This window comes from Calliopsis andreniformis, chromosome 2 (genome assembly GCF_051401765.1).
Source record: "Calliopsis andreniformis isolate RMS-2024a chromosome 2, iyCalAndr_principal, whole genome shotgun sequence".
Taxonomy (NCBI): domain Eukaryota; kingdom Metazoa; phylum Arthropoda; class Insecta; order Hymenoptera; family Andrenidae; genus Calliopsis; species Calliopsis andreniformis.
Genome location: NC_135063.1, coordinates 10,433,919 through 10,461,632, shown reverse-complemented (window position 1 = coordinate 10,461,632; position 27,714 = coordinate 10,433,919). Strand labels below are relative to the sequence as shown.

The window sequence follows — 27,714 nt, the reverse complement described above, 5'->3', positions numbered from 1 at the left end:
TCGTCTTTGTGTACCCTACATCTGTATATCATTCTTAATATTATTACATGCTATTTAGTTTTACATAACTCTAATTAATGTTATGTGTAAATATAATTACGTTTATAAGTACTTTTCACATAACTGTACACATTCACATTTGGAATATATCGGCACTCCTCAAAGAGCGCAAGTCGTTTTGTGTGGCAGTGAACTTATTTTACAAATCGTTATTGTGATCACTTTGCTGGACTTGGCCCAAATTTCTTTTTTCTTTCATTTTTTGTCTTTTTAAGGCTCTATAAACGTTTGCAATACTCAGTGAATTTCAAATATATCATTGACTCGAAACTATGTATGCAATCATTACTGATTTTGTTATCAAAGTCGTGGTGAGTGCGGAATAGGTCCTCGCATAAAAGTTTACCGTTTATATATATTTATATGTATATATATGTATATGTATAATATTACAGTTTTTAGAAACGAGTTTACTAATTGTATCATTACGTGTGTGGTTGAATTATAGTGAAATTAATTTTTCTTTTTTCTTGCTTTTATCTTTAGTACGAGAAAGTGTTTTCGAAAGCACTTTGAACACCTACACATTACTTTAGACCTTCGAAAACTAGAGAAACATCTCGTGCGTCATTTGACTGATTTCGTACGTATGTACCTGGCGTAATTGTAATTTCGTTATTAGTATTATACTAACGCTCCTAATCACAACTTTAATCCTGTCGAAGATAGAAAAGTTGTTTCATAGTTTTGTCATTTGCTCGCTGAGACTTTCGTGTGAAACTGTATCACAGCAGGCCTTTTCTCAATGGGAATAAAGTAACGAGGCTTATTATTAGACCTTGCAACGTATCGAAACTTGAATTTTTTTAGTACGTCTAATTACACATAGCTGGAAAAAATTCTCGAAACGTGAAAAGTAAACATTTAGTATATTTTTTTTAAATACTCCTTCTAGTGCGGTAAGTTTCTCTTTCAAATTCGACTCATCGACTTTGCTAATAAGATGCATATTTAGTTTGAGTCGAAGTGATCGCAACCTACAGTCAGTGGTATTAATCATCGTGTCCTTTAAGCTTGTTTAACGATTTAAAAAATGGATATGCTACTCGGTAACTCGGTCCGCGATTATTGTACAGCCATTACACGAGCGAGAAACGTACATGTTCGTCGAGTGTTCGAGAACGGGTGTACGAGATATATAGCAAAGTTTTTGCGATTGTTATCATTAATCTGTTACATCGTGCTACTATAAACTAGTAGCTATGTATGTATCCATGATTCCTAGCCTAGGTATCAATAATTGATAGTTGGAATTCTGATAATACTATAATGCAAGTAAATCTACGTTAGCATATTTTTTCTTTTTTTTTTTCTTCAGTTTAATAGCTTTATTGCCTTTCTCACTGATTCTGTATGATTTGGACAGCTTACATTAAAAAGTTTCCCTTCATTTCGTATTCCTTTTTTTCACGTGACGTTTATTATTTTATCCCTTCTTTCTATCCTACATATATCGTTTCGTTTAGTCATCGATTGTAAGTCGATATTCAATAATATTCATTACGGTACGTGATTTTACTTCCAAAACGGAAGTCGAAAATGAACAATTCTTTAAACCGCTTAGTATAGATATTCCAATTGATATTGCGTGAGCCTATAAGTAATAAAAATAAATAAATAATAAGCAATAACAAATTTTGTTGCGTTTGACAGAACTTGTTCGTAATAAATCTTTCAAATAGTAAGACAGGTTTAAAAGTCGTTCGTGTACCGACATAAGAGAGGGCGCCATAAAACAGGCTTGCGTTTCCGGTTGGCGTCCGTCTCGGTTCGAGTGAAGCGATCAGTTGAATCGTTTTCGCGTCGGTATCAGATAGGTTTTATCGCTCGAACGACGTAATTAGTGTTCGTGTAACGCTATTTCCATAAGGAATTGGATATACTATATCGAATAGTATAGGATTATCATACATCCGCTTATGCAACGACTTGGTAAGTACGATAGAAGTATACAGTATATACATGTATTATATACATATAAGGGAAGTTTTCCCAAAGAGCTTGCATAACATCAAACGACGTGCATTTTTGTGTAAAACATTAACGACGAAATGTAGTAAGAAAAAGGCATGCCTCTGAACGTATAGGATGCCGTTGGATTTTGTGGTTCAGTCGAGAGGGTGGAGGTTGCGCGCGAAATTTTGACATATTTGAACTGCCATTCAATATCGATCGATTATAAATTAGTCTAGTAATCTATTATTTGTTTCGTCCTGATCATTGATCGTGAGTTTAATCAGTCAAACGTTTAGACGAAGTTTAGAACATGTAGTTCGCTTTTCTTTCTTCGATAAATAATATAATTGAAACGTCTGTGCGCGTGCGCAGAATTCGAAAGTCGTTACAAGTGAAAACCGACTCGTTTGTACCACAGCGACCTCTTACTTTTAGAAGGTAAAACGATTGATCGATTTTTGAAATATATCTTTTCAGAGGCACAAGAATGACGTTAATAATCAACATCATCGACACTGCGTAATCGTTAAAAAGGCAGGCTGAATCCACTGGTTACTTTGGTCGATACCAGATTCGAAACTTCGAAAGTTATTAGTCAGGTAATTCCAGCCATGACACTTACCGAACTCAACTTATTAGTTAACGTGTAACAAATAATCATAGTACCAGTGCAACGAGTTATAAAGACCACAGTGATACAAAATGACATATAATCTCAATAAATCCTATGAAATGAACGATATAAAAGTGAACTATAATAGATATACACCTTCTTGTCTGGGGTTTCGTTCAACGATTCGTCGCATCTAGCAATTGTACGTTCCATCGTTCTTCGACATCGCACGAAGTTCAAATCCTTCCAGTGATCACGGCCCCAACTTTACACGCGCATTTCTTTCAAACGTACTCTAGGCACAATCACTTTCGCAACATTTCGTCAGATTTTCTCCTCTCGAGATTCACGATTACCTCTCATAGTCTATCTCCATCTCCTCCTTCACCTCGTACATCGACCCGCCAATGGCAGGTACTCCAAACTACCTCAATCATCGCACCAAGTCTCTTCGCGACCCATTTGCAGCACGCTCGGTCGCTCCATTCGTTCAGAAAATTCTGTCGTCATTCTTGAGATTCGCGGGAATCCAAAGCGTTTGAATCTTGCGTCTACGTACGCATCATCGAAAATAACCGTCGCAAATTCGCTACCGAACCGAATTGGACCGCGGCTAAGCGCTCGCAACTTTCGTTCGATTCGGTGGTCAGATCCAGTCAACAGGTGATCTTCGTCCGCTCCTTCCGTTTTTGCAATCAGGCACGATTGCTCTCGAAATGATCTGTGACGCTCCAGCTGGTGGTGATGGTCGTGTTCACTGTTCGACGTAAACTGTTCCGCAAGAATGCCGCGCAGGCCTTGCTCCTCTCCGTGATGATCTCGTACAGTTGATTCTCCAGCATGAGGCTGTTTGTTGTGAACAGTAACGGCAGTGGGATCGACGCTTTCATGATCACTAGATTACTGATATTAAGAGGAGCTGTTTCCCATTGTCAGACACCGTTGTTCGGAAAGCGTGGCGGGGGAAGCGGGGGCGGTGGTCTCTCCGGTTGAGCGGGTGCGGCGGAAGATCGCTCTGATCCAGCTGCAAACACAACTGTAGATCCACATTAATCAGATGCACATTTCCATTCGGCTCGTGTAACTTGTTATACTACATTGGCATTCATCTACCAGACCGTTTCAATGTAACAGACGACAACAGCAAGCTTCTACGAATCTTGTAGAAAGAAATTAGGTAATTAAAGAGAATTCTGACGGTTAGAGCGCAAATGTCCCCTTGGGTTATTGATACGTTCAGGCATTAGTTACACCACCTTACTGGCTGTTAACGATGATAGATTATATATTAACAAAATGAAATGACTCCTGTAATGGAATTAAGAAACAAAGTCACTGTTATTGTTAATAGTGTGTAGAGTGAAATGATTTGCTTATTTGCTAAATATTTCAAACGATACATCACAGAAATATATTCCTTGTAATAATTTCAATATTAAGTCATAATTGCATGAGGCACAGTATTGTACTTGAATTAAGCTTCGTGTATTGAAATATGATAAACACAAGCCTGTGCTTACTTTGGTGTAGATGTTTCTTAAATTAGAATAGTAGAACATGAGAAAGCTTCTCTTATTACTCAATCTTATTTATACACCTGAATAATAAGTCATTTATTACCCTGAAAAGATGATACAAATACGATTCATTGTCAAGAAACCATTGTTCTTTGCACATTGATTTTTAGATCCCAAAAATTGTATAAAACACCTAGAAAATACAAAAATGATAATTGTTTCTTAACTGTATGATTGTATGCATATGCGTGATGTGCATATGATTATTTATGTGTATAAATATTTTTGTGTTCACGAAAGTAATGCTTGTTTAGAAAGAGCTTAATTTTTTAAGCATGTGTACTACTTGTTTTGCTAGTAGTTTAGTTGATGCCTGAGTGATCATAAAAAAACTGTGCCTTCTATTTTACCTTCCTGTATTTAATTATATTGGATGTCCAACAATAAGTGTCAGAGCTTTTAAGGAGTGATTCGACATGTTAAAATAAGACGAGAATGAAGATAAATAAAATGGACTTCAAGAGAAAACGCCTAAACTTCGCGTGAATAGTGTCTGACTCGAGACTGGACATATTCTACTACTGGCGTGCAGTAGTCTGGTCAAGCATAACGAAACCAGTAGATTAAGTTAAGCCTCGACGCAGAATATGTATTAGGCGATTACTCAACATTTAATAACCTTGAAACTAAGCCTGAAACTCAATTTTGTGTATCTTCATTTGCATCTTATTTTAGCACGTAGAACCACTCCTTAAAATTTTTGATACTTCTCGTCAAACGCCCTGAATAAATAATAAGCCGAAGCCTAAGACAATCATCAAACAAAAATGCAAGAGATTAATAGTTTACTGCTTAAATCTGTTCTTTTTTTCTTTAAATCTAAACAAAGTTACATTCATGCATGCATGCTCAACACACCATTCATGCTCCAACTGCGATAGTATTGAAGTCGGTTTCACAATTTGACATAAAAAATAATAATAATGTGGCATTTTCTGTTGTTAAATCTTGTAAGTTTAACACTCGTATGACTCCTGAATTTTTAGTGCCGTTACATTCATAAATTAATATGTGAAGGCCATGATTGTATTAATGTGGAATCCATAGTGGCCTACCTCCATTTAAACTACTACAAAGGCCAGTGTTAATAGCACATAATGTATATATGTCCTTAGAATCGAAATGGAGCCAATATATCTACCAATTTTATTATAAGAATACTTAGAATTGAGTGGAATTATAAATACAATAGGATGATAGATTATATTATTATACTGCACACAGATGATAAAAGAGAAACATATACGTAAACCATAGAGCTTATAAAGCTGAGTTTTTTTTAACTACAGTGGAAAAAGGATTACAATTATCATGTGCCTATTTCTATGCGTATATGAATTTTTTAATATTTAAAGTACCTATTATTTATATTTGCATAGTTTATGATAGTACCAGAAATATAAGCTCTATTTACACTCAAACAAAAGTACTTCAACTATATTCAAATATTTGACTGTGTGGTGTGAGTGTTTTGCTGAGCAGTGTGAATTGTGAAAAGCTAAAATAGAACAATGACTGATGCATGAAATGCGGACAGTTATATAAAGTGAAAGTGAACTTGAGGAGAATGTGTCTAATTAATGATTCAAGTTTTTCCTAGGTAAAGAATACTGTACGATAACAAATAACATCTAAAATAATTTTTCTGATATACTGCTTTTAATTGCAAGATAATAATAAATCTCTACTGAATCTCTTACCATAGCATAATAAAAAAAAGATAGAATTGAACGATCGGAAAATGAATAATCACAAGAATATCAGTATAGTTTAATATTAAATATCTGGTATCTTAGTTATAGTATATTTATAACTGATAATTGTCGATCAAGATGACTTCTTTTCGTTTACAGTGTAATTGTGTTTATCACTCTCCTAATTTGCTATTGTCAACATGAAAATATAGAGAATGTGATATTGTTTCTCTGCTAGAACCACTTGTATGTCTTGTAGTAGCGAAGCAGCAATGTAATTTTGACTTTCATATAATCAGCGCTTTGATTCCTTCTGCACTTTTGAATCATACTGAAAGCAGAAAAATAATAGTCGCAAATAAATTGAAAACCAATGTATCACAATGAAACTACAAATAAACATAATTTACAAACATACATAGATGGCATTATGACATGCACAATGAGAGAGAGAGAGAGAGAGAGAGAGAGGTAGATGAAATATGCGAGAAGTAACAAACAATTCTTTCAAAATTATTAATCTATCTTTCATTCTTGTCAAAAGATTAGAAAAGACAATGTCTTATCAGAAAAGTCTTATGATCTCAACTTTTCTATAGGATAAAATTGTTTAAGTATTGATCACAGTGATATAGTTTCAGTGAGTATACTTATGATCAAAAAAATGTTCGCCAATGTCTGACTGATTACTCGAATTTCAAGAATTGTTTGTTACATAAAGACGATAATGTCTATGATGACAGATGATTGTGGACGATTTTGGTGAGGTTTTTAAGCCTTACATGAGTCAGGATGTGGCTTCTCCTCGGCCACCATCAGGGCTGCACTCTCTGCTGGCGGTATGTGTCCCTCTAATGCATTCACACAGTTTAGCATGCTCCTGCAAAACATCACGCGACTTGTCCAAGTTTTCCGCTTCTTCATACATGTCTAGTGAATCTTTCCTTCTGTTATTACATTCCAGATCTTCGTCGAGGGCATCGATTCAACATGCACCGACGTCGTAGGACCGTGAGAAAACAGTACACCGCGGCTTATCAACGACTCGTCAACGTAAGTTACATATCATCCGTTTTTTACTTTATCCTAATTGACCTGGATTTGAATTTGAAAATTTGAATGTTTGTGATGTGCCCGGTTAGAAAGATTTGAGATTACGATACATTCTAACACCCTTATAAAGCTACCATTAGTCGAACTTTAATTTTGCCCATTGTTTTTTCTATCCTTCGTTTTTATTTTCTATGTCGTTAAGAACAACTTTCGTTTCAAACTTTTCTGAGCTGTTCGGGTCTATCCCGACCTGCACGTACATCTTTCTCAAGAAACAATAATTCATTTCACAGTTTCTAGCCTTGTAGGATTACAGTAGTTCACTGGCCTGTGTAGTAGACTTGAGACATATATTTATCGCCTATAGAATCGTTAAACTTCGTTAAAATTGCTTTTTTAAGTATATCGAATATTGAGACCATAGACCCTTCTTTTATTATTGAAACGAAACATAAAAATACACGGTCGCGCGAGATCTTTATCGTTAGAGGGATGTTCATAGTCGATCTTTCTGTAAATCAGAGGTCGGGTCAAAAGATTGACCATCAATCGAACAAAAAAAAGGAACTCCACACCTCGAGGTTGCACGTACGAGTGGAAGTGAACTGAAAAGCCCGTAATTAAATAAACAAACAGATTTATTTCACAACATAGAATATATCATGTATATATATGTATGTATATATACGATCTTATCGGTGATGCCGAAATATTCGTTCGTTAATATAATATACTATGATAACGAGTGTTCCAAAAAATCTTTTCTTTTTTTTTTTTTCTTTTAAAGTTGTAAACGTATTGTTAGTCGGTGATACAATCGATATTCCTTAGATCAGTTTCCGCTACGAGTATGCTAATATCGTTGCCGATAACAATTAATTCGATTAGATTGACTGGATTTACGAGAATTCCTATAGTATAGTTTTCCTTTTACCTTTTTCTGTTTAATCTTAAGTTTTTCTCTCAGTGAATGTGGCATTTTCAATACTCGATTTAAAATCGTTCTCAGTTATTATTATTACATATATTTATATATTAGACTTTATGGTTTGTCAGTAGCGTGGGTATGGTTGGCAGTGGTGGCGTCAGATAGGACGGTCTCCTTGCTAGAGTTAGTGGCGAGCTCCTCTTCCCTGCAATATAATAATGTTACATGGCCATCGAGCCTCGAATCGTTTGCATATTCGGTTGTTTGAGAGAAATCCTAGTTTGCGCCGTTACATGTATAGTAAGCTTTTACTTCTAAAAAATGAAAACAACAGAAACGAAAGAAAACGCATCCCACTTATAATATAAAAAAGGGGATCGTTTTCTGGTTATGAACGAATATCCAACTGCAATGATTCTTCGTAGAAAGAACACTCGTTGCGAAACTATTACGCTCTGGACACAGCTTCAATTTATTCTACATGGTTATTGTCTACTTGATAACAAATTCCACGTTTTGCATCGTCAGTAGTTAATTATTTCTGTCATATGAAACATTGATAAAAGTTTATGGCAGAGATGCTTTGTAAGAAACATAGTCTGAGGTCGTGTTGCAAAAATATTCAGAGTTTCGATTCCCAGATCTTCTGGAAACCAGTCTCGTTTGAACGAAATTCGAGATTGGTTTTACTTTCGATAGGAATCGTTAAAATGTTTGAATAATTTATACATCTTGTTCAAGGTGTATACTTCAAAATTAAAATTGATCTTGATTGCATAGAAGCCCTCGAACAAGTTGTATATCTGTCAGAAATACAGAAGTATCTATAGGTAATCATAACAAGGGAAGTTCTTAATCTTGACCATAGTTCACCTAAGTGGTTCATGAGTATAAATAGATGTATAATTAATGATCACATAAATGCGCTTACTGACACGTAAAAGTCAAACATACACAGTCATAAATCGATAAGTAGCACTCATTCGATCATAAAAGAGAAGGAGAAAAATGGCTGTTGTATCTAATTCTATGTCGTTTATCAACTAGCATTTTACGGCGTTCATAAACGAACAAATTCAATAAAACTCCACTAAATTATAAGCAACGAATAGACCGACTATCGATCAGAATTCATTCACGTATAATATACAATAGAAGCTGATGATTCATCGAATGTTTCGGCAAAACCTTAGTTTCAGCATAATCCTTAATACAAAAAGAAATATATAATAAATGAAGAAAAAAAAAACTAACGAAATTAAGAAACAAGAAAGAACTGAAGAACCAAAAGCGGCGTAGCTTGCGAGTTTATCAAGAGCTGCACTGATCCAAACGGAAGAACGTGGAAGATTAATTCCACCCTCCGTGTCAACACATTTTCTTCTTAAACAAACTTTATTCATTTCTTTTTATTATTATTTTTTTTTTCATCTCACGCGAACGATGATAGAAAGATAATGCAAAGCGACTATTGCTGCGCTTGCCTATCGAATATATAAAAAGTATCTATATCAGTCTGTATACAACTGAGAAATATATGGTTCGTACGCCAAACAGTAATGTAAGCACTAACATGCAGTCGCACAGTACAGCGCCATTAAACTCGTGCCAAACTATATCGACATGAAGAAAGTTGATTTCAAGACTTATCTGTTCGTCGAACATTTATCTGATATGGCAAATTGGTAGACTAAAGAGGAGGAGCATGCTGTAAAATACAAGGCTCCGAATAAGGGGATCGAGTCAGAGCGGTCGGGGCTGTTATGTAGTAGCAAACCTTAACCAACGCGGGTCCAAGGAGCGCTACTTTTGCTTCTGTTCGTACACGAGAGATCGCTAAAAGCTTTGCGTCTGATGTCAATGGATCGATCACATAATAGCCCTGAATGGAACTATTTAGAAACTGTGAAATGTATCCTCGCAAAAAGAAGAAAAACGAACAAATTATACAATCCCTTCTTAAACGAGTCATTCATGCAACTATATGGATATATCGCGTCTCCTCTTCGAAAACTGATCAGTTTAGCCTGACTGGATAGCGCATGAAATATATGGAGACTCGCATGAGCTGATAGTATAATAAGTAAAGATGTATCAACATGCCAGGCTGTTAGACCGAAGTTATATGGTAGTCACTTGAATAGGCAGGGACAGGATTATTTTTTACGATTGACTGCTGATAAAGCTTCGAGTCTTGACGCTGCGCGTGTTAAGGTCTCACCTTTGATTCGAAATTAGAGTAAGATGGATACTTCCCTTCTTTTTTTTTTAATGGTACGTCAAAGTGACTGTATCTAGGGTCGCTAAAAAATAATCCTTTTCTTTTTAAAGACGACTAGTGGTGTCTTTGGTAGTAATTAATCGTCATGCAGTAAAGTAACTCTCGTAAATCGATATAGTATCGTAACAAAGCCACCACAGTAACAGGAACATGTATTCGTTTGGACTCACCCATAAAGTCTGCTGTCCCGCAAGCTGCTCCTGCTCCAAATAACACAGAAAGCACAATTACGATATGTACGATTTATGAGCATAATTGTCGTCGTATATAGAAAAGAAAAGAGCGAAGTAGAAAACAGAGAAAGAGATACGGAAGTTGAACTTAAAGGATTACCAGAACCATTAAATAACGATTTATTGAAATTATACATGTACAATATGCTAAACAAATAAATGTAATAATATCCATTTGGCCTTGGGAAATACGTAACAATAAGGCTATAAAGCTTCAAGCTCAGCACGTTTTACAAATGAACAGTGTTCCATAGTAGGTATGGAAACTCTGAAATAAATCACAACATGAAGGTAAAACAAGCGATCATAGCTTCGGGACAGTGTCAATACATTTCTAAGTTCATTTGCCTTTATTCTTAAATTGGTCCATCCCTCGATATCGAATCGTTCAATATCTAATATTTGTTCTAGAATTCGTGAACCTACGAAAGCGATGTTATACCTTCTTTATACAAGATGACTCTTAATTGTAGGTCAATACTTTAAGAAAAAATTTTATAACACAAAAGAAGAAAAGATGTTCATATGAGTGTATATTGTCCATGCTTTCTTTAAATTATGGAGAGACAAAGAAATTATAGTTAAAATCAACTGACTATCTAAGGCCACAAAATTTACTTGTTACTCTTGCTTTGTTCCTGTCTTTCAGATAGACCTCATAATGATTAATTAAGACTCATCATAATTTAAATAATAAAGCTTGAACAACATAAGCTCATACAATACTTTTTCCTTCTCTTGTGCTCTAAATTTATTTTTCTAAGTATCAATACTAAATTATGGAGCACCCTGTATATTACAAGAAAAACTTTTCGGTGTAAATGTCGAGAAAGAGTTGTCGGCTATACTACGATGGTATGAACAATAAACCGTTTACTATACAGCCATGCGCCAATCATGATTCACTGTATTATGTACGTATGTGTATTATGTATAATATAATCTGAAATATTGCAGCCGATACTTCTACGAAGTTAAGACGGTGGTGTCTTATTTGCATGAATCTCTATACATACTGTTCCCAATTGCGTGTCATGGAATGCTAATCTCATCACGATCGAATCCTAATTACGCGAAACAGAATTTGCAATATCATTTTTCTATTCTTGGGAAATACGAATATGTCAGTGATTATGATAGTGGCCTAAGTCATGCACTCTTTAACATTTGTCCTTTTATATATTAAAAAAAATGTATCTTCTGGCTGCAAAATGAAAGATTGTTCAAAATCACTAAGTAATTTTAGAAAGTCACAACGAAAGAACATTAAATTTTATTAAAAGAGTATAACCAGATACATATATTCTTATTTTAGATATTATTATACTACGTGTTAATTTTCACAAACATTATAAACTATCTTCTTTTTAAATATTTATTTAAAAAATTGAAAAACTAATTAATTTCAGGTAAAATTTAAATGGTTCAACTTCCCAAACTTCCCTCTTTTTCCAAAGTGGTCCCAAGTAGATGATAAATTAAAATTTTCAGATTTTTTACTTAGACCACTTTCATAACTACTGGCATAATTAAAGAGGAATGTATAAGTCAATTAATACAGCACCGAGATTTATTTTTCCCGGGGAATCGATTAAAGTTTATCACAGTTGAATTCGTATTATAGCCTCGATTAGGCGGCAAATACATAATGAACGTAGCAATAGAGTATCTTTCCTCTTTTTAATTCACATAATTTTCGAGCATGCCTCACTCTACACTATACATAGAAGGTAGTATCAGAGATTGTGCTACGATATAATTATAAAATTCACAGTGTGTGTTTATTGCGTTAATTGTTGCTCGAAAGAAATCGTTACAGATGATTTTGATTGAAAGTGTATAGCGGTATTTACTGTGTGCAATATTAATATGCGTGATTCGATTGTTGTTCGACGTAATTATCGCACTTCTAATTTCCAATTCTTCCAACGAGTATCTCGTGATTAGTGGCTATCTACTTTAATCGTAAACAATTATTCAACTATTGTGCGCACGATGTTCCCTAATGATTCATCGAGATAGTGCGATGAGTATAGTGTACCAACTTATTTTGTTCGTTCGCAAGATCGAATTCTTTTTATTTGTTTTAATGTGAAAAATTTTAAGAGACATGTGTTGCGTACATTCGATCATAGAATACAGACGAACAGGTGCGTGGACGGATATGATAACAACGCGTCATGCATCGAACGATGCACATAGATCATGAATCATTTTTAGAGAGAAAAAGACCTAATGTATCTTTCACTCGCTCAAATACTGCTCTGAATAAGTGAAAAGTCACTTTGCTCATATTTGTCGCGCGTCACATAGCAAAGAAAAGTCAAACTGAAAAACGAACAAGCTGTCTGCGAGTAGCATGTCGCTAGTTAGCACTCGCAAGGTGAAAGATCGATCGAAATCAGCAAAACAGAAAAAGATCGCAAGAACTGAAGATTATCTATCTAATGACTTGCTATACGTATTGGGGATGGTATTAAGTGGCTTGTTTATTGCGTACCTGTCGTTACCATGCCTGAATAAAGCTAGAATTTCTTCGAACGTTTTATTCTTGGTCTCAGGAACCTTCTTGTACGTGAAGATCCAGAAGATGGCTAGGAATGCGCTGAACGGTAGGAACGTGTAGTTTTCAAGGCTAGTCTGTAACATACGAACACAAAGAAATTTAATATCAAGGTAGTTTGGAATTCTAAGCTAGAATGAGTCACAGGATAATTGCTACAAGAATTCGAAGAAGCTTCAATTAAAAAATTAACAGAAGACTTTTAATAACTGGAAGAAATCAGTTCTGCCATTCTTAAGTACTTCCACTACGTAGACATAAAAAAGAAAGAGTTAAAATGTATTTAGAGTATTCAGAGTTCAAATATATTAAATAAAAATACATTTAATCTGGTAATCAGCTGATTAAAAATATGAACGAACCTGAGGGAAATGTCTGAAATAAAAATTCTTCTTACCTTCATGCTTGGGAAACCAATGCCAACCAAAAAATTAGCCATCCAATTGACGAGGACCGCGATAGACATGGCAGCGGGTCTAGGACCTTGCGAGAACAGCTCGGCCGTGATCATCCATGGTATGGAGCCAGGACCAACGGCGAAGAATACCACGAAACTGAGCGTCGACACGACCGACAGATAAGACATCCAGTCAATCATTTCCTGCACATAACCGAAAAACTCCTATCAGGCAGTAGAATCGTGTTCTTCTTTCCTGAGCAGCCGGAGGAGTCTCTCTCAGGATGAAACAGAATCGTAAACGCCTATGTAGAAACTGAATGGTAAAATCATAAGTTAATCAGCATGCAGACTGTGCAGCTCAACCCTGTGTCGAGAGGTGATGGATGCGATTGCGAAACAATGTGGACACGTGCTCTGTTCATATGTACAAGTAACATTTCCTGGTTTAAGCGATGAAGCAATGACTTGCGGTTTCGTAAACGAGAGGAAAATACACCAGGACACGATTGGACCTCAATTAAAACGCAGACATCGTCACGCGACTGATGTACTCTTGAGAGCAAGCGATTTCTACAAATAGAATATTTTTCAGTTTTTCTGAGAAAAATATTTCTATAAAACACATTGGTTGACAAATGATACTGTATCTTAGGTTTCATATTTTGATCAGTAATGCCAGCTGAAACTCATCTGCTCTCAGTAGGACATATGGCTCATTTTAATCAGACCATCCAACTACAAATGCATCACTTAGTACTAACCAGTCGCGTGGTAGAATCAATCGCCGACGTTTTCACTAGCGTGCAATTTGTGGTTGCGTGGTCAGATTCAAACGAGTTCAATGTACAGCCAGACAAAAAATACCTTGCACCGCTACTGCCGTAATGCATCGTCAATTTAGCCAACTGCAGGAAGAAATTGCAGGTTCCGTCTAACTAGTTCTATGAATTAGACTACCGATGCATTTGCGACAGTGCAGTGTATTTTTTGACCAGCTGTACGCTCGCGTGTCGTCGTGTTGGTTCGCGTTAGTTTGATGAACAACGCGAGGAACGAAGTGGTCGTTGACTTTAATGGCTCCTCCGTTTGCGTCTTTTATCTCACGCGATTCGAAGATTTGTAAAATCGGTGGCGAGATATAAGAGAAGCGACAGTGTTATACATCACGCTCCATTATCGCGTACGCGGAGCTATCGATTCCCGTTTGAGAATTGAAATTTGGTTTCAATGTATGGACTGACGAGTCTCGAGCCAATGTAGCGTGGCGAAGAGGGTGACAGGTTTGAGCCAAATAGAAATTAGACTAATAATAAAGGGAGTAAATGTCTCCTCCAGGCAGTCACGAAAGAGGCCGTTAGTTAACAGGGGAGGGGACGGGGAAGGAGAGGGTGAGGGTTAGTAAAAAGCACAATTAAGCCTGAGCAAAATAAGGGAAAATCGCATGCATTGATACTGGACACATTAATGAGCAAAATATGAAATCACTATTGCAATTTCATTATTAAGATCACTCTTTAAATTTTGCTCCAGGTGTTGCTGAACACATTTTTAATGCTAAATATTATTCATTTTTGTGAATTAATTACACACGAGAAGGTTTTAATTTTGACGAAGAAAATTTGAATCATGTGTCGTTGTATCGAACATCGAAAATCTCTTAAGATGCAAATGAAACATAACATGCAGGAGTAGGGAGAGACCTTACAAGTTACATGAATGGTCGGGATAAAGTAAAATGAGTCTTTTGAATGCAGAAGATTATATACGTAAAGTGGTGATAATTCTCACTGTCGGTGCAGTGCCGCACTCCAGCTGTGAACAAAGTGTTAGATACACCTTTCGCCAAGGTGCATGAAGTGACAAAGCACAGATAGATAGCTATATACAATCCACGTTCATTGTGGTGTAATCAATGTCCTAGGAGGCCTTGATTCCCTCAACTCACTACGATATCGACGTGGATTATAGACGACAGCACATATTTTTCATCGCGAAGATATATCATTTTCATTTTAATCACTCTTCACGCGACAAATATAACGAATAATCAGAGGATGATCACAATATATCTGGCTTTTTCTTATTAACAATAGTAGTGCGGTACACTTGAATAGAATAGTCCTGTAAGTTGAACTTACCTTTATGAGAAAAGAAATTGTGATGAATATTGAAAAGATAAACATGCCACCAAGACCGTATAAGTGCAGTGTACGTCTTCCTGTTCTATCCATAAGCGGGATGGATACTAACGTCATACAAACCATAATGGCACCTATGCCAATGGTTGCAAACTTGGCACTCTCCTCTGTCAAACCAGAACTAGTGAACAAATTTGTCGAATAGTAAAATACCTGAAAGGAACGATAACATCGTCATCTTCTAAATCGCTTCTCCTTGTCTTAAAACAAAAGTTTTATACTAAACTCGAGATCGATGTAAACGAGATACGCTACTTACAGCATTAATGCCTGAAAGCTGTTGGGAAAGTTGCATAACCACACCGATAACGAGAGGTGCTCTCAAAGTCGGGCTACATATGAGCTCTGTCATCGATATTCTAGACTCGGCTTGTTGAGCCCGTTCTTCGGCTCTCATTTCCTCGATATCTTCTTCCACTTGGTTGCTGGCTCTCAACCTTCTCAAAGCTTTACGGGCTTCTTCCTCCCACTGTTTGGTAATGAGCAAATATCTGAAGCAAATAACAGAGACTGTAATCGCTGAGCGAAAGAGGAGACGCCAGTTGATTTGAGCATGCTGATCATAAGGCTCTGGAAACTTGAGTCTGAGAAAGGGAAAACGAGCCTGGGTAATCTTACACTTCTTTTGATGCTCGATAGAAAACAGTTCGTGCAACATTTTGCTCCATGAACCAAAGCGTAACGCTTAAGTGCACTTTTAGAACGAATGTCTGTTCGATACTTGCTTAATCTACTGCTCGAGACTCCGCGTGAGTCCATGTCTATACTTATATTACTAATTTGTAGAATTCAAAATGAAATTAACAAAAAATTGTAATAGAAGCTATTCCAACAGAAAAGAGCACTGAAATTTATTTAATACTGATAAAAGTTCTCTTATATGTACAAGCATGAAAAGCTACGCACCTACGTAAAACGTTTAAAACATTTAAAATATTCTTATTTCTGTAATATATTTCTAATTCTAATACTCATCATACAATCGAAGCTTTTTTATTATCTAAGATACTAGGATTTGTAGAATTGCACCTAGACATCTGTGACTCTACATAGCGTGTTAATTTGTAGATCTGTAACAAAAGCCTCAAGCAATTTAGCACTAAATACCCGCAACATATCATTCAGTCTCGTTTTCCACTTACCCGACTATCTACACACAGTTGAACTATAAGCAATAGCTTCAACTAGCAATGATCGAGAATATCTGTCGTTTACCGAAGCAACTAAGTGGATGGTCTACCTTGGTGATTCGGGGCAAACTGGAAGCAGCAGTAACTGTAGAACGGCAGGGCATATAGCTAGCCCTAAGAGAACCGGCCAACCCTCATTTGTTCCAAGGATTTGCTCGATGCCCAGCACCTGGGAGACCAGGAGACCCACCGTAACAGCGAGCTGGTTCACCGTGCCTAGGCCGCCTCTCAGGTTCAGTGGTGCTATCTCCGATATGTACATGGGAACCAACGAGGTGTTCAAGCCACAATTGACACCGATGATGAACCGTCCAAAGAACAACATTTCGTACGAGTGAGCAATCTTTGTGCAACCCATCAGGCACGCCCCCACGATGCCCAGCACGTTGTTTAGCAGTAAGCCCCCCTTTCTGTCAGTGTACGTGAACGAAAAAAAAGAGAGAAATGGTGATCAGCAATGTAACATCGATTCAAGTACACTTTACCTGATGATAAATTATATATACGAGCTATCGACGAGATCTGGCGTTACAGGCCTAGCGGAACAAACGCAACGGGTATCGTACAAACCTGCCAAATCTGTTGGCAATTATTCCTCCGCTAAAACCACCTAGCATACCACCGATCGCAAATATGCTCACGGCCACGGAATACAATTTCTTCACGGAGTCGTCCGAGATGTCCTCGCCATACCTGTCCTTGTACACGTCTTTCATGAAATTTTCGATATTCTGAAAAATGATAAATCAGAGTGGGTAGAGACTTCAGGGAAGAGAGAGACATCACTCTGATGTTTTATCTTACATATTGTTCATTCAGAGCTCGATAGTTGAAATTGATTTGTGTTAGAATTGAAAGGAACATACCACTTCCGGCGCGTTAATCACTCCAGTGTTGTACCCGAACTGCAACATTCCTAAAACTGCTGCCAGTATTGCATACGACAGGAAAAGTGTTAGCCCCTGAAAATATCACAGCCATTATTCAGCAGCCATCGAGCGTTCGACGTTCGAAAAATCGACGATCTCTCGTCCAACAAAGAATGTAAAAAAGTTAGCAACTGTTCGAAATTAAATAATCAACAAATGCACTGTCTACTGAAAATAAATTATAAGTAACAGGCGAATGAGACAGAAATCATAACGATGAAGGGGGGAAATAAAAGTACGCAGAACAGTGTCAACAATGGTTTATTACAGAGACTCTCGATCAATATTCTATAACAAAATCATACGCTACAATGAATGAATCGTGCACAAGATACAATAAAGATGCATAATGAAAACGATTAAATTAAACGGAACTAATCGTAACTAAATACAATCATGGCATAATGATGATGATGATTATGGTGACATAATGATGATAATCGTAGAAAGAAGCAGCCATCAAAAGCGGTATCGTTTCGCTTGGTACAAAATAAAAATAGCCAATCAAATTAACAATACTTTTGAGTCATTAAAGAGAAGCGTATCACCTGCTCCAAAAGCCTAAGTTTCCGTCGATGGGAATGCTCTTCTAACCGATCCACGTATTCTCGTAATTCCTCGATCTCCTCTTTCACCTGCTGTACTGTATCTAGTTCGTGCTGCATGTGATCAGGAAATTCGATTTAGGAAGGGAGAATTACATTGTTCGTGTATTCAGCGCTAGATAGACATTCAGACAATCTGGGTGAGGTTCGAAGGACAGAATATCAAGAATCACTTGTGGAAATTATTGTACATATAGCGTGTATATAGATATAGGATATTTTTAAGACTAATTACAGACATTAACTCTGTAGTTATATTGTATTTTATGTTGTCCAAAAGTTAGTTAGTTAAAAAACATAAATTCTGCAACATGTCACATTTGTGACTACTCGCTCAACTGATGCCAGAGATGACATTCTCAGTCAGCACTCTGAACAATCAAAAATAATGCATAGCATCTATATGAATTAGTAGTTCCTTCATTTCAATGTTTATAATCCTTTAAAACACCCTCATTTTCATCAATACCCCAGAGATATTTCATATTCCATCTTTATCGATGGCTTTTCTCTAAAATTTGCACCTAATCGGGATTCGAAACGAGGAAACGCTGAGACAGTACCTTGATGGCGACCATGTCCCGTTTCACCTCGCTGACCTCGCTCTGGCAAGACTCTACGCTCTTGGTGAGTTCCTGCAGCTGCGTGCGGATCTCGCAGAGGGCGAAGGTGGTGTCCAGCTGGCGGTCACCCCGCTGCAGCTCGTCCAGCTTGGCACTCAAGTTCATACTCATAACGCTGACCTGTTTCTGCAGACTGCCCACACACACACACCCTCACGTGAATCACGCTGGCTCGCCCGGGTGAATCGTATCGACAATGTCGAGCACACTGACAGACACTAGACGATCAAGGCTATACACTAGTACGACGCCTAGGTCCCTAAAAGAGATATCAAACTACCTCCGCGCGGAACTGCCGAGCCTTCAGTAGCTACCGTACGCTTGCTGTGCAACACGCTTCTTCGCTGTTTCTTTTATCAGACGTACGCGTGTATATTCACTATCTCTTTGTCGGGCACGCGAAGATACAAAGCTAGCGCTAGGTGTGAAATAGGCAACAAAAAGGCAATAGTCAACAGGTGTACCGCGCTATGGTACACCCTGTTCTGATGCTTTGAATCTGGGCGAGCCAACGACAGCTCGGCAGCCAAGGGAACGTTGGGTTAGACGAGTATAGCGTGTTGAAACAGAGATATTGCAAACACACATATACGTATTATTATATCATAGTCCGTCTATGTGTATGAATATAGAAAAATATATATATATTACTGAAAATTATAATATATATATATATATATATGATAGATTGAAAAATAGCACAATGTACAAACGCCACTAAAAGCACGTCTAAAAATTGTGTGTGGGTGAGTGTCAGGGTGAGAAAAACTACGGTGATATATATATATTTAAATATATATATACATAGTTGTCAGAGCTGTGCACATTAGATGGAAGTTTGTGAAGGTGAAATAGATGGAAGCTAGTCCCCCTTCTATATTATAACAAGTGTAAACAGGCCCCCGGTAAGAATTTAATTCCTCGCGACAGGCAAATGGAATTTCTTCCTTTTCTTTGTTTTTTCGCGTCCTCGTTTCTTTGTTATACGTATCACGATCGTTTTCCCCGGCCTGAAACGCGAGAGCTTCGGCACACGCGAAGCGTGATGTCTACAGACACGATGCGGGAATGTGCATTAATGGGGCTCGGTAAAATATGACTTCGAATATGCTCGTTTGCATCGACTTATGTTGATATATGAGAGCAGCTAATTCGCGTAAAAAATTATGATGATCTGAAATATCTCTCGATTGAGGGAGATTTGGCAAACTTATCGATCGATGTGCACAGCCAAGCAGAATGGTGGATTTTTAATCGGGGTGAGCGAAACGAAATAAAGTAGAAGAGGAAGGAAGGAAAGTAGTGAAAATTCACGCAAGGCATGACAAGTGACGGTGTGAGTAGCGAAAAATGAATGAACACATGAAAGAGAATGGATGAACCGAATGAAAGAGTGAAAGGGGACAAAGAAAAGAAAGGGGAGAAGGGATGTCATAGAGAGCGGTGTGATCAAGTTCAATGAATATTTCTAAATATTAATCAATTCAATACCCAAGGTTTCTTAGGCAATTTCCAATAGTCATAAAAAAATGTTTTATTTTATGTCTACGAATAGAATTTGATAATAATCTACGATAAGGATATACAAACTTAAAAACATAGCAAATGCTAACTGTATCTTATGCAGTTGATTGCATGTTTGATTAGATTGGAGGTACATGTAAAATAGTATCACGATATGTTTTTATTCGACGTATGTGTATGTCCTATTATTACTACATCCACTTTTTAAAGTAATTATACAGCTTTAAATGAATACCCAGGTGCATTGTTTACCATCTAAACTTCATAATTAAATTTAAGTAATCAGCTTAAAATACTCTACGTACTTTCCTTAATTACTGTTATAAGGAAAATAATTAACTAATCTCTGCTTCGAGGTTCCAACATACTTGGTAACACCACTCTCTACGAAGGGGTTGACGGAGGAAAGCAAATGGGATAGGGGCGGGGTTGAACCAAAGAATAAATAAAGAAGTGAATAGATAGAAAATAGATAGATAGATAGAGAGAGAAAGAGCAGTGATGATGTTGCCATGTACCTGGGAGGTAGGGAGACCATGGCTGTGTTCCGAAACTACAGTAGCCTCTATGCCTCCCCACTCACTCCTCTTGATTCAGTATTTCGTCTTATTCTCACAGATCTATTTGTTCTTTGCTTTGTTCACGATTCATATGTACGTACGTTGGATTATCCACCAAATCCAATCAATTGACTCTGAACGATTGAAGCACACCTTGTTCTTGTCAAGTGGGTCCACAACCAAAGGTGGATGGGGTAACGTGTGGCTGGGGGTTTAAAGGCCGACGACGCCCGCCCCTGCCTCTCTTATCTCACTCACTCTCTGTAAAACTTTACCTAGTTTGGAAACACAGTCGTGGTTCAGTCAAGATCATGTCATACAAATGATATAGTCGCTCGAATTTTTGTTAGAAATGATTCACGTGACGTCCGATTCTTCGGGGGGAAAAAAAGAGGACGGCTCCGTCACGTGCAGAGAGAGACAATCTGTTTTTCTTTCTTTCTTTTTTTTTTTTCTCATTCCTCCTTTTCGATTCTCTCGCGCCGCGCATCGCCATGCGACGCGCCGCCAGCTTACTCACCCCTGCCTAGTCGCCCGCGTCCACAAGCGAGCTTGCAATTTGAATGGGACCATCACTTTTATGTTTTCCTTTCCTTTAGCACAGTTTTGTTCTATGCGAAACGAACGGTCGGCAAAATAATTGACAAAAATCAGCATGATCTCATGAGTGATATAAATAACGAAGGGACCACGCACACAAATAAGTCACAACGACGGCACGAGACAATAACCAGTGTATCGATCGGGACGACGACAAGGGAAAAGATATCTAGGGTGTTGCAGTGGCTGCATCTCTCCTTGCGCTCGACGATCTTTGAATTCCTTTTGCGATCTGACGACATATATCACGGTGCTTCACACGGTGTAGGACAACGATTACACGAGCACGAGGCTCGACTGTGCGTGAATCACAACAAATCGATAGTTTCACCGCTATCGTGCATTTTCCATTGTCTCCTCGACGTACGCGGCGTTATCGTTCGAGTGCTATCGCGCGCTTATTTGTGCACCTGACTGCGAGAAAAAAGTGACATGACATCGAATATGGAATGAGCAATCAGTGGTAAGCCTGCGAGCGCCGCAGCCAAAAAAAAAGAGAGAGAGAGAGTTCGATGTAAAAAACTGTCGTAACTAACAACGTATCACCGGGTGTCTCGATATTTAACTGTCGTATATGACCGAGGGTGTGTAAGTATATATATGTACAAGAACAGGACTAGAGCGAGTGTGATTATATGTATAAATGATAAATGGCACGGCACAAAGCCTTGCATTGCATTCTCTGGTACACAAAAGAGTCTATGTAAAATGATAAGCAGGGAAAACGTCTGTTTCTCGTTTCTTCTCGGTTTTTCTTTCGGCCGTTTAATTTCGTTTCTTTCCTCGCTTTTTCAAGGAGATTAAAAAAAAAAAAAAAGAAGGCAAACGAGGCACCGCCACTTAGGCCAGGAATTACCTGGATACGTCCGCTATTTCTTTTCTCTTCTTCCATAAGAAACATAGTAATGTATTGTTGGACATTGAAAAGAATAATGTTCGTGGAAAACAAGGTTCATTGGATAGTAATTGTTGTCTACAAGAGAGAGAGAGGGAGAGAAAGTTTATAATCGATAAGCAAGTGCTATCGATTCGGGTACTTCAAGCCGAATAATAGAGAGTTAGAAGTGTTCTCTTAATTGGTATGCAAGTCTTAAGAGCTTATACACGCTGTTCTACTCAACTGCCGTGGCACACTAAGCTAAGTTACTTTCGATAAAAAGACTTTGTAAGAGAGAATGAGATTCGAAAATGTTCAAACTTCGGTAATCTACGTCCGAGCGTTTCAAACGGCAGGAATACTAAGTAACTACGGTATAATCGCTCAAGAAAAGAATAGGGTATATAGTTTCTCTACGAAAGACCCTAGAGAAAGATCACTACGGAATAATTAATACAGGAGCCTAAAAAGACGTACTAAACTATTGAGTTAGACTTTTAAACAAACATCACGGTGGATTAAATATTGTCTGTACAACTTCTCCCGGGATAAACGAATTTAAATTCTTGTGCAATTTAAATTTTGGCGCGAAAGAAAATCACGTTATAGGTAGCGATGGGTTCAAGGAACTTCAAATATTATTCGATACTAGAAGTCTTTGGAAGTCTTAAATATTTCAGTAGCTTAATAGTTTCAATACATTATCATAATACAATCATAATACATTTACATATTACATTATTCGTTTCCTTAAGTAACGTTCCCAAAACCCAAAAGTCTTTTTCAAATAAAAAATCTAATCAGCTCAACCTAAAATACCTTTTTTAAATATTCTCGGATTTTCAGTACCTTCTAAGGTTAAATAACTCCTAATGATCGCCTTCTAATACTTCAGTACTTGATTCGAACCCATCACCACAAATCTCAATCGCAAAAAACTCAACATCGCCAACCGAGAAACCCTCAACGCAACGAACACAACCCGCACCAATCTCAAACCCAGAACCGATCGGTGAACGTTCCCAGTACATCCAACAATCCAGATAATTCTCAAAGACGTCGGTGGCGACGCCCACGTAACAGTAACGTCCTTCCAAAAAAAAAAAAAGACTACGCGTTACGTGTGTTTCACAAAAAAAAAATTCTCCCCTGTGAACGACAGTGTCCGAATCCTCGCACCGCGAAGCTTGGGGTGTCGCGAACGTAATCGATCGAACCAACGCGTGGAGGGTGTTTTGTCATTGTTTGACAGAAAAAAGAACGTGTCTGTTAAGGTGGGAAGAAAGGGGCGAGTGGAGGAAGGGTACGTGGAAACGTACCTTACAAGCAACTCCCGTAGAGTGGCTTCATCGTCCTCCTGTACCTCTTCCTGCGTCTCATTACTGAACGAGCCGCGGCTTGGGTGATGCTGCTGGTGGTGCCTTCCGGTCGACCTGCTGCCGGTTGGATGCCGTCCGTGCAGCCCGTGGTGATGGTGGTGATAGTGGCCGGTGTTGGTGGAGGCCGAGTATAAGTATCGGGCGACGGTGCTGGTTGTAGGCCCCCTGGTCAGCTTGAGGCCGGTAGCAGGCGGCAGTACGGCGCCTGTACCGGACTCCACGTAGGTTCTGCGTGAGGCATACTGCTCCTCCTCCACCCTGATGATGTCCTGACGTCCGTTCGATGGCCGATCGGCCGATCTGCTGCGCGATCTCGCGCTGCTTCCGACACTTTTGCTGCTCTTCCGTCCGTTGACGGTGTTGCTGGCTGGATTCCCGACCCCGCCCTTCTCGCTGGCTCTGCCCTGTTTCCACCAGCTGCTACCGCCGACCTGTGCACCGAAATCTAGCCTCCCTCTGTCTCCCTTTCTTCCTTCTTCCTCTTCCTCTTCCTCCTCCTCTTCCTCCTCCTCCTCCTCCCCGACGGCGGCACCAGCCGGCCCTGGCTCCGTATCCTGGGACCCCGAGAGGCCCGAGATCTCCTCGTAGAGACACTCCGAATCTGGGTCCGTCGACACTGCCGCGCTCTGCCACAACTGGTTTATTGGCTTGAAGCCGCGTGAATCGGCCATCGTTCGAGCTACGCCAGGACACAGAGACAGACAGAGAGAATTTTATAGAATCGGCATGGTCCGCCTTCGACGAGGTGTCTTCCTCGGCTGGGATGACTAAACACCACCCGACGATGCGTATCCGAGGAATACTAAGAGCAACGTGTGCGATAAGTCTCTTTCTTGTTCTCTCTTTCCTTGGGCTGAATAGAGTACAGGTCATTCGTTTAGGTTAACATCGCCATTTTGGTGCACTCGTGCGATCGCTCGTGAACGAGTGTCCCGGATTCACGTTCGGTGGTTCGTGTCGTTATGCAATCGGTGGCTGTGTGGGTGAGTTATGGACGTACACGAGTGTATCGAGAAAACGAAGCCTTCTTTTTCTTTCTTTTTGTTAACGTAGTATGACGGAGAACCGTGGCGACGGGTGCGTAAGCGTACTGTCATTCAGCCACGTAGGAAGCGATTCGATATTATGTAATGATGGATGGAAGAGAAAAATGTGGGGGAGCTCGCGGTGCGATCGAGGAAGAGGCGGGAAGTGTGGAATAAATTATTCCAATTTTTACTGGCTATGATCCTAGGACTTCTAACCCATAAGTTATAAATTTTCGTGTCACTAAGAAGCTTTGTTCTTCAGAGAACAGAGCTTTAGCATCGCATAGGATTTAACATTTTTGCAATTACCTTGTTCCTAGAACGAGTTTTTCTAACAATCTCCGTGTACCTAATTATGAAAAACGAGATACGTGGAGCAAAAGACACAAGCCATAATTACAATCCATGTCTCTTCTGTTGAATATTAATGAGATCCATAAATATGCATACATAACAAATTCTTAACACTAGAATTATCAGGGCAGTCAACGTGATAGGTTTTAGAATTTCTTTTATCTCAATATGCAATTTGTATTCACCATATTCCATAAAACAACATTTCGCGATCCAAATTAGAAAAGTTTCGGTAAATAACTTAATTTGTTTCTATGACAATGCGTTTCCCTTCACTTAGAAAACGATTTGAAACTTCCCAGCAGCATCTAAAACAACGGATCTGGTATCACCTCTGTTAACAGTCACTTTTAACAGTTAACAAAGAATGAATGTCCCCGGGGCAAAGCCGCAAACGAAACAAATTCATCCCACACAGTCACCCAATTTCAAAGAGACCTCATAGCCGTTCCCACCACGAATTTCTCCCCGCAACATTAACAAAGCGTCAGTGAACGCGCTTGTGCGCTCGGATCCGCGTTTAGCGTGTTCCCGCGGGTATTCGAGCTGACGTGCAGTCAGACCGCACAAGAATCCATAAGCTGTTCGTTGCGAATTAATCAGAACGATTCTCGCGTCAATCCGCTGAACGTCTGACGGCAGTCGGGACTGGGGAGAAACACGTTGATTAATTCACGCAAAGTTGCCGGTTGCGCTCAGCAAGCGACGCAAACCGAGCGCATGGAACTTCCATGCACACCGATCGCTACTACGAGAATCTGTAATTTCAACTGCAATCAATAATCTTCCTCCGTCATTGTTCCAACTGTTACTATTTGGTTTCGAGGGGCAACAAATGGTCGTCAGGAATCTCGCTGGTGAGCGATTCGAATAAAAGGGAAGATACTCAGTCATGAATTCACTCGGTTGACGCGAAATTGGGAACGATGAGTCGCTGCGAGGTTGCGCCGCAGTAATTAAGCGAGCCTTCTCGCGTGCAATTAAAGTACCATCGGGTAACGACCATTATTGATATCGTTCGCTGTCATTAAGTGAACTCGATCTCATATAGGACGCGCGTATGGAATAACAGGCACGGCCTTGCCAAACGAGTTCTCTCCGTGGCTCTCGCGTAAATCCGCTCCAGTGGAGGAGCATTAGATCCCTGACTGTATCGAACGCTGCGTAACCTTGGCAATCGCGATGCCAATTTCTAATTAACACCCACGTTTCAGCGCCGAGAATCATTCTGGGTAATTCTGGATACGCGAAGTGGTTGAGCGTTGATTAGGGAAGGGTTTAAAGACCCTTCGCTTCATTTTTTTCCTGCTCTTGCAGGATGATAGGCGAAGACATTTATTGTTGTACAGGATGGCTCATATGAAATTTCGTACGTAATTATCTCCTACACTATAATTTATTTCAAGAAATGTTTTAAATGAAACTTACCCTGCTTCAGGAGAGACGTCATGACAGTCATAAATTTTCTCTAGATGGACGTTTTATTTAAAACATTTTTTTAAATGAGCTATAGTTTGGGAGATAATTACAGGCGAAATTTCAAATGGGTCATCTTGTATGTATTAGTTACTCCACAAATTTGTATTTATAAAATATATTTCTTTGTAAGAACAGCAAGTAGGATAAATGACTCAGTAATCGTACTATGTCTCGATACTTGAAGACTAAAGCTAATTTTATTTTATTTTAAGCTTAAACTCTAATAAAAAAGTAGTATATTCAGCTATTGGGACACAACTCAAATATCGAGACATGAATTTTTAGATTGTCCACTTACTGAGACATTTGACATCTTAAACGTCTAGCTATTGGAACATTTACTATCATACTTTATTACGTTTCAAATTTCAATTCAATTTCCGCGATCAAACATACAGTCATTTTCAACTCTATATTATCTCATCTATAAATAGTTGAAAAATGGATTACCAAAAAGTCGTTCATTGTTATCAACTTTCCAAATGTCCCACAAAAAAATAGCAATAACTGTTTCGTTACTATCATCCTGCAAATTCAAATACAAATCGAATTGAAATACTATCTGAACCATTCCCTGTACGCCGAGACGTTAAGCACGACGTGTTATCCAGGCTCCTCGATATCCAAGCCCGAGCATATCACGCGCTAATCGCGGAATGATTAAGCTGCCTCGTACCGATGCATTAGCACGATAATCCCGCGGTGATGAGAAAATCGTGCGCTGCTGTGGTAATTACTAAACGATTCGCGGCCCATCGAGTACATTGACGATCGTAATTGGCGAAGCGTGGGTGCACGGGCTTCGTGGCGGCTGTACTCACCTTAAAGAATTCGCAAGCCATCGTGCTCGACGATGATATTATCACTCCACGACGTTTCCCGTGCCTTGGCTCGAGGCGCTATAGCGCTCACGAGGATTCCTGTAATTCGGACCAGAGACAATCGCCGTATGGTAATAGGTCGAACACGGTAGACCAGGTGACGTAGAACGACAGAGAGGGAAGGTACAC

The 27,714-nt window shown here is 38.8% G+C and overlaps 1 protein-coding gene across 10 annotated transcripts; it reads right to left on the bottom strand.

Annotated features, from left to right (window-relative positions):
- Positions 1–3,492: 3,492 nt before the first annotated feature.
- Glut1 (Glucose transporter 1) lies at positions 3,493–27,680 on the bottom strand. Of its 10 annotated transcripts, none has more exons than XM_076389785.1 (14): positions 27,526–27,662; positions 23,784–24,645; positions 18,844–19,036; positions 18,224–18,334; positions 17,613–17,708; positions 17,317–17,477; positions 16,797–17,156; positions 15,816–16,047; positions 15,497–15,709; positions 13,356–13,580; positions 12,896–13,035; positions 10,333–10,362; positions 6,683–6,780; positions 3,493–3,665 (listed from the first exon to the last, which is right to left on the bottom strand). In XM_076389785.1, exons 2-14 carry the CDS (start codon positions 24,512–24,514, stop codon positions 3,562–3,564), a joined length of 2,694 nt encoding a protein of 897 aa, XP_076245900.1. In that variant the 5' UTR covers positions 24,515–24,645; positions 27,526–27,662; the 3' UTR covers positions 3,493–3,561. The 10 variants fall into 10 exon arrangements, with proteins under 10 accessions (XP_076245900.1, XP_076245898.1, XP_076245905.1 ...); XM_076389783.1 differs by having other exon boundaries at positions 23,784–24,522; XM_076389790.1 differs by having other exon boundaries at positions 13,356–13,559; positions 23,784–24,522.
- Positions 27,681–27,714: the final 34 nt, after the last annotated feature.

What these genes read in the sequence shown, in the direction of transcription:
- Glut1 (XM_076389785.1), bottom strand. Translation starts at nt 24,514, where the DNA reads ATGGCCGATTCACGCGGCTTCAAGCCAATAAACCAGTTGTGGCAGAGC. An exon ending in TTGGTTTCCCAAGCATGAAG is followed by an intron (nt 13,036 to 13,355) that starts GTAAGAAGAATT and finishes CGTATGTTACAG; the next exon opens with ACTAGCCTTGAAAACTACAC. An exon ending in GAAGCCACATCCTGACTCAT is followed by an intron (nt 3,666 to 6,682) that starts GTAAGGCTTAAA and finishes GTGGATCTACAG; the next exon opens with TTGTGTTTGCAGCTGGATCA.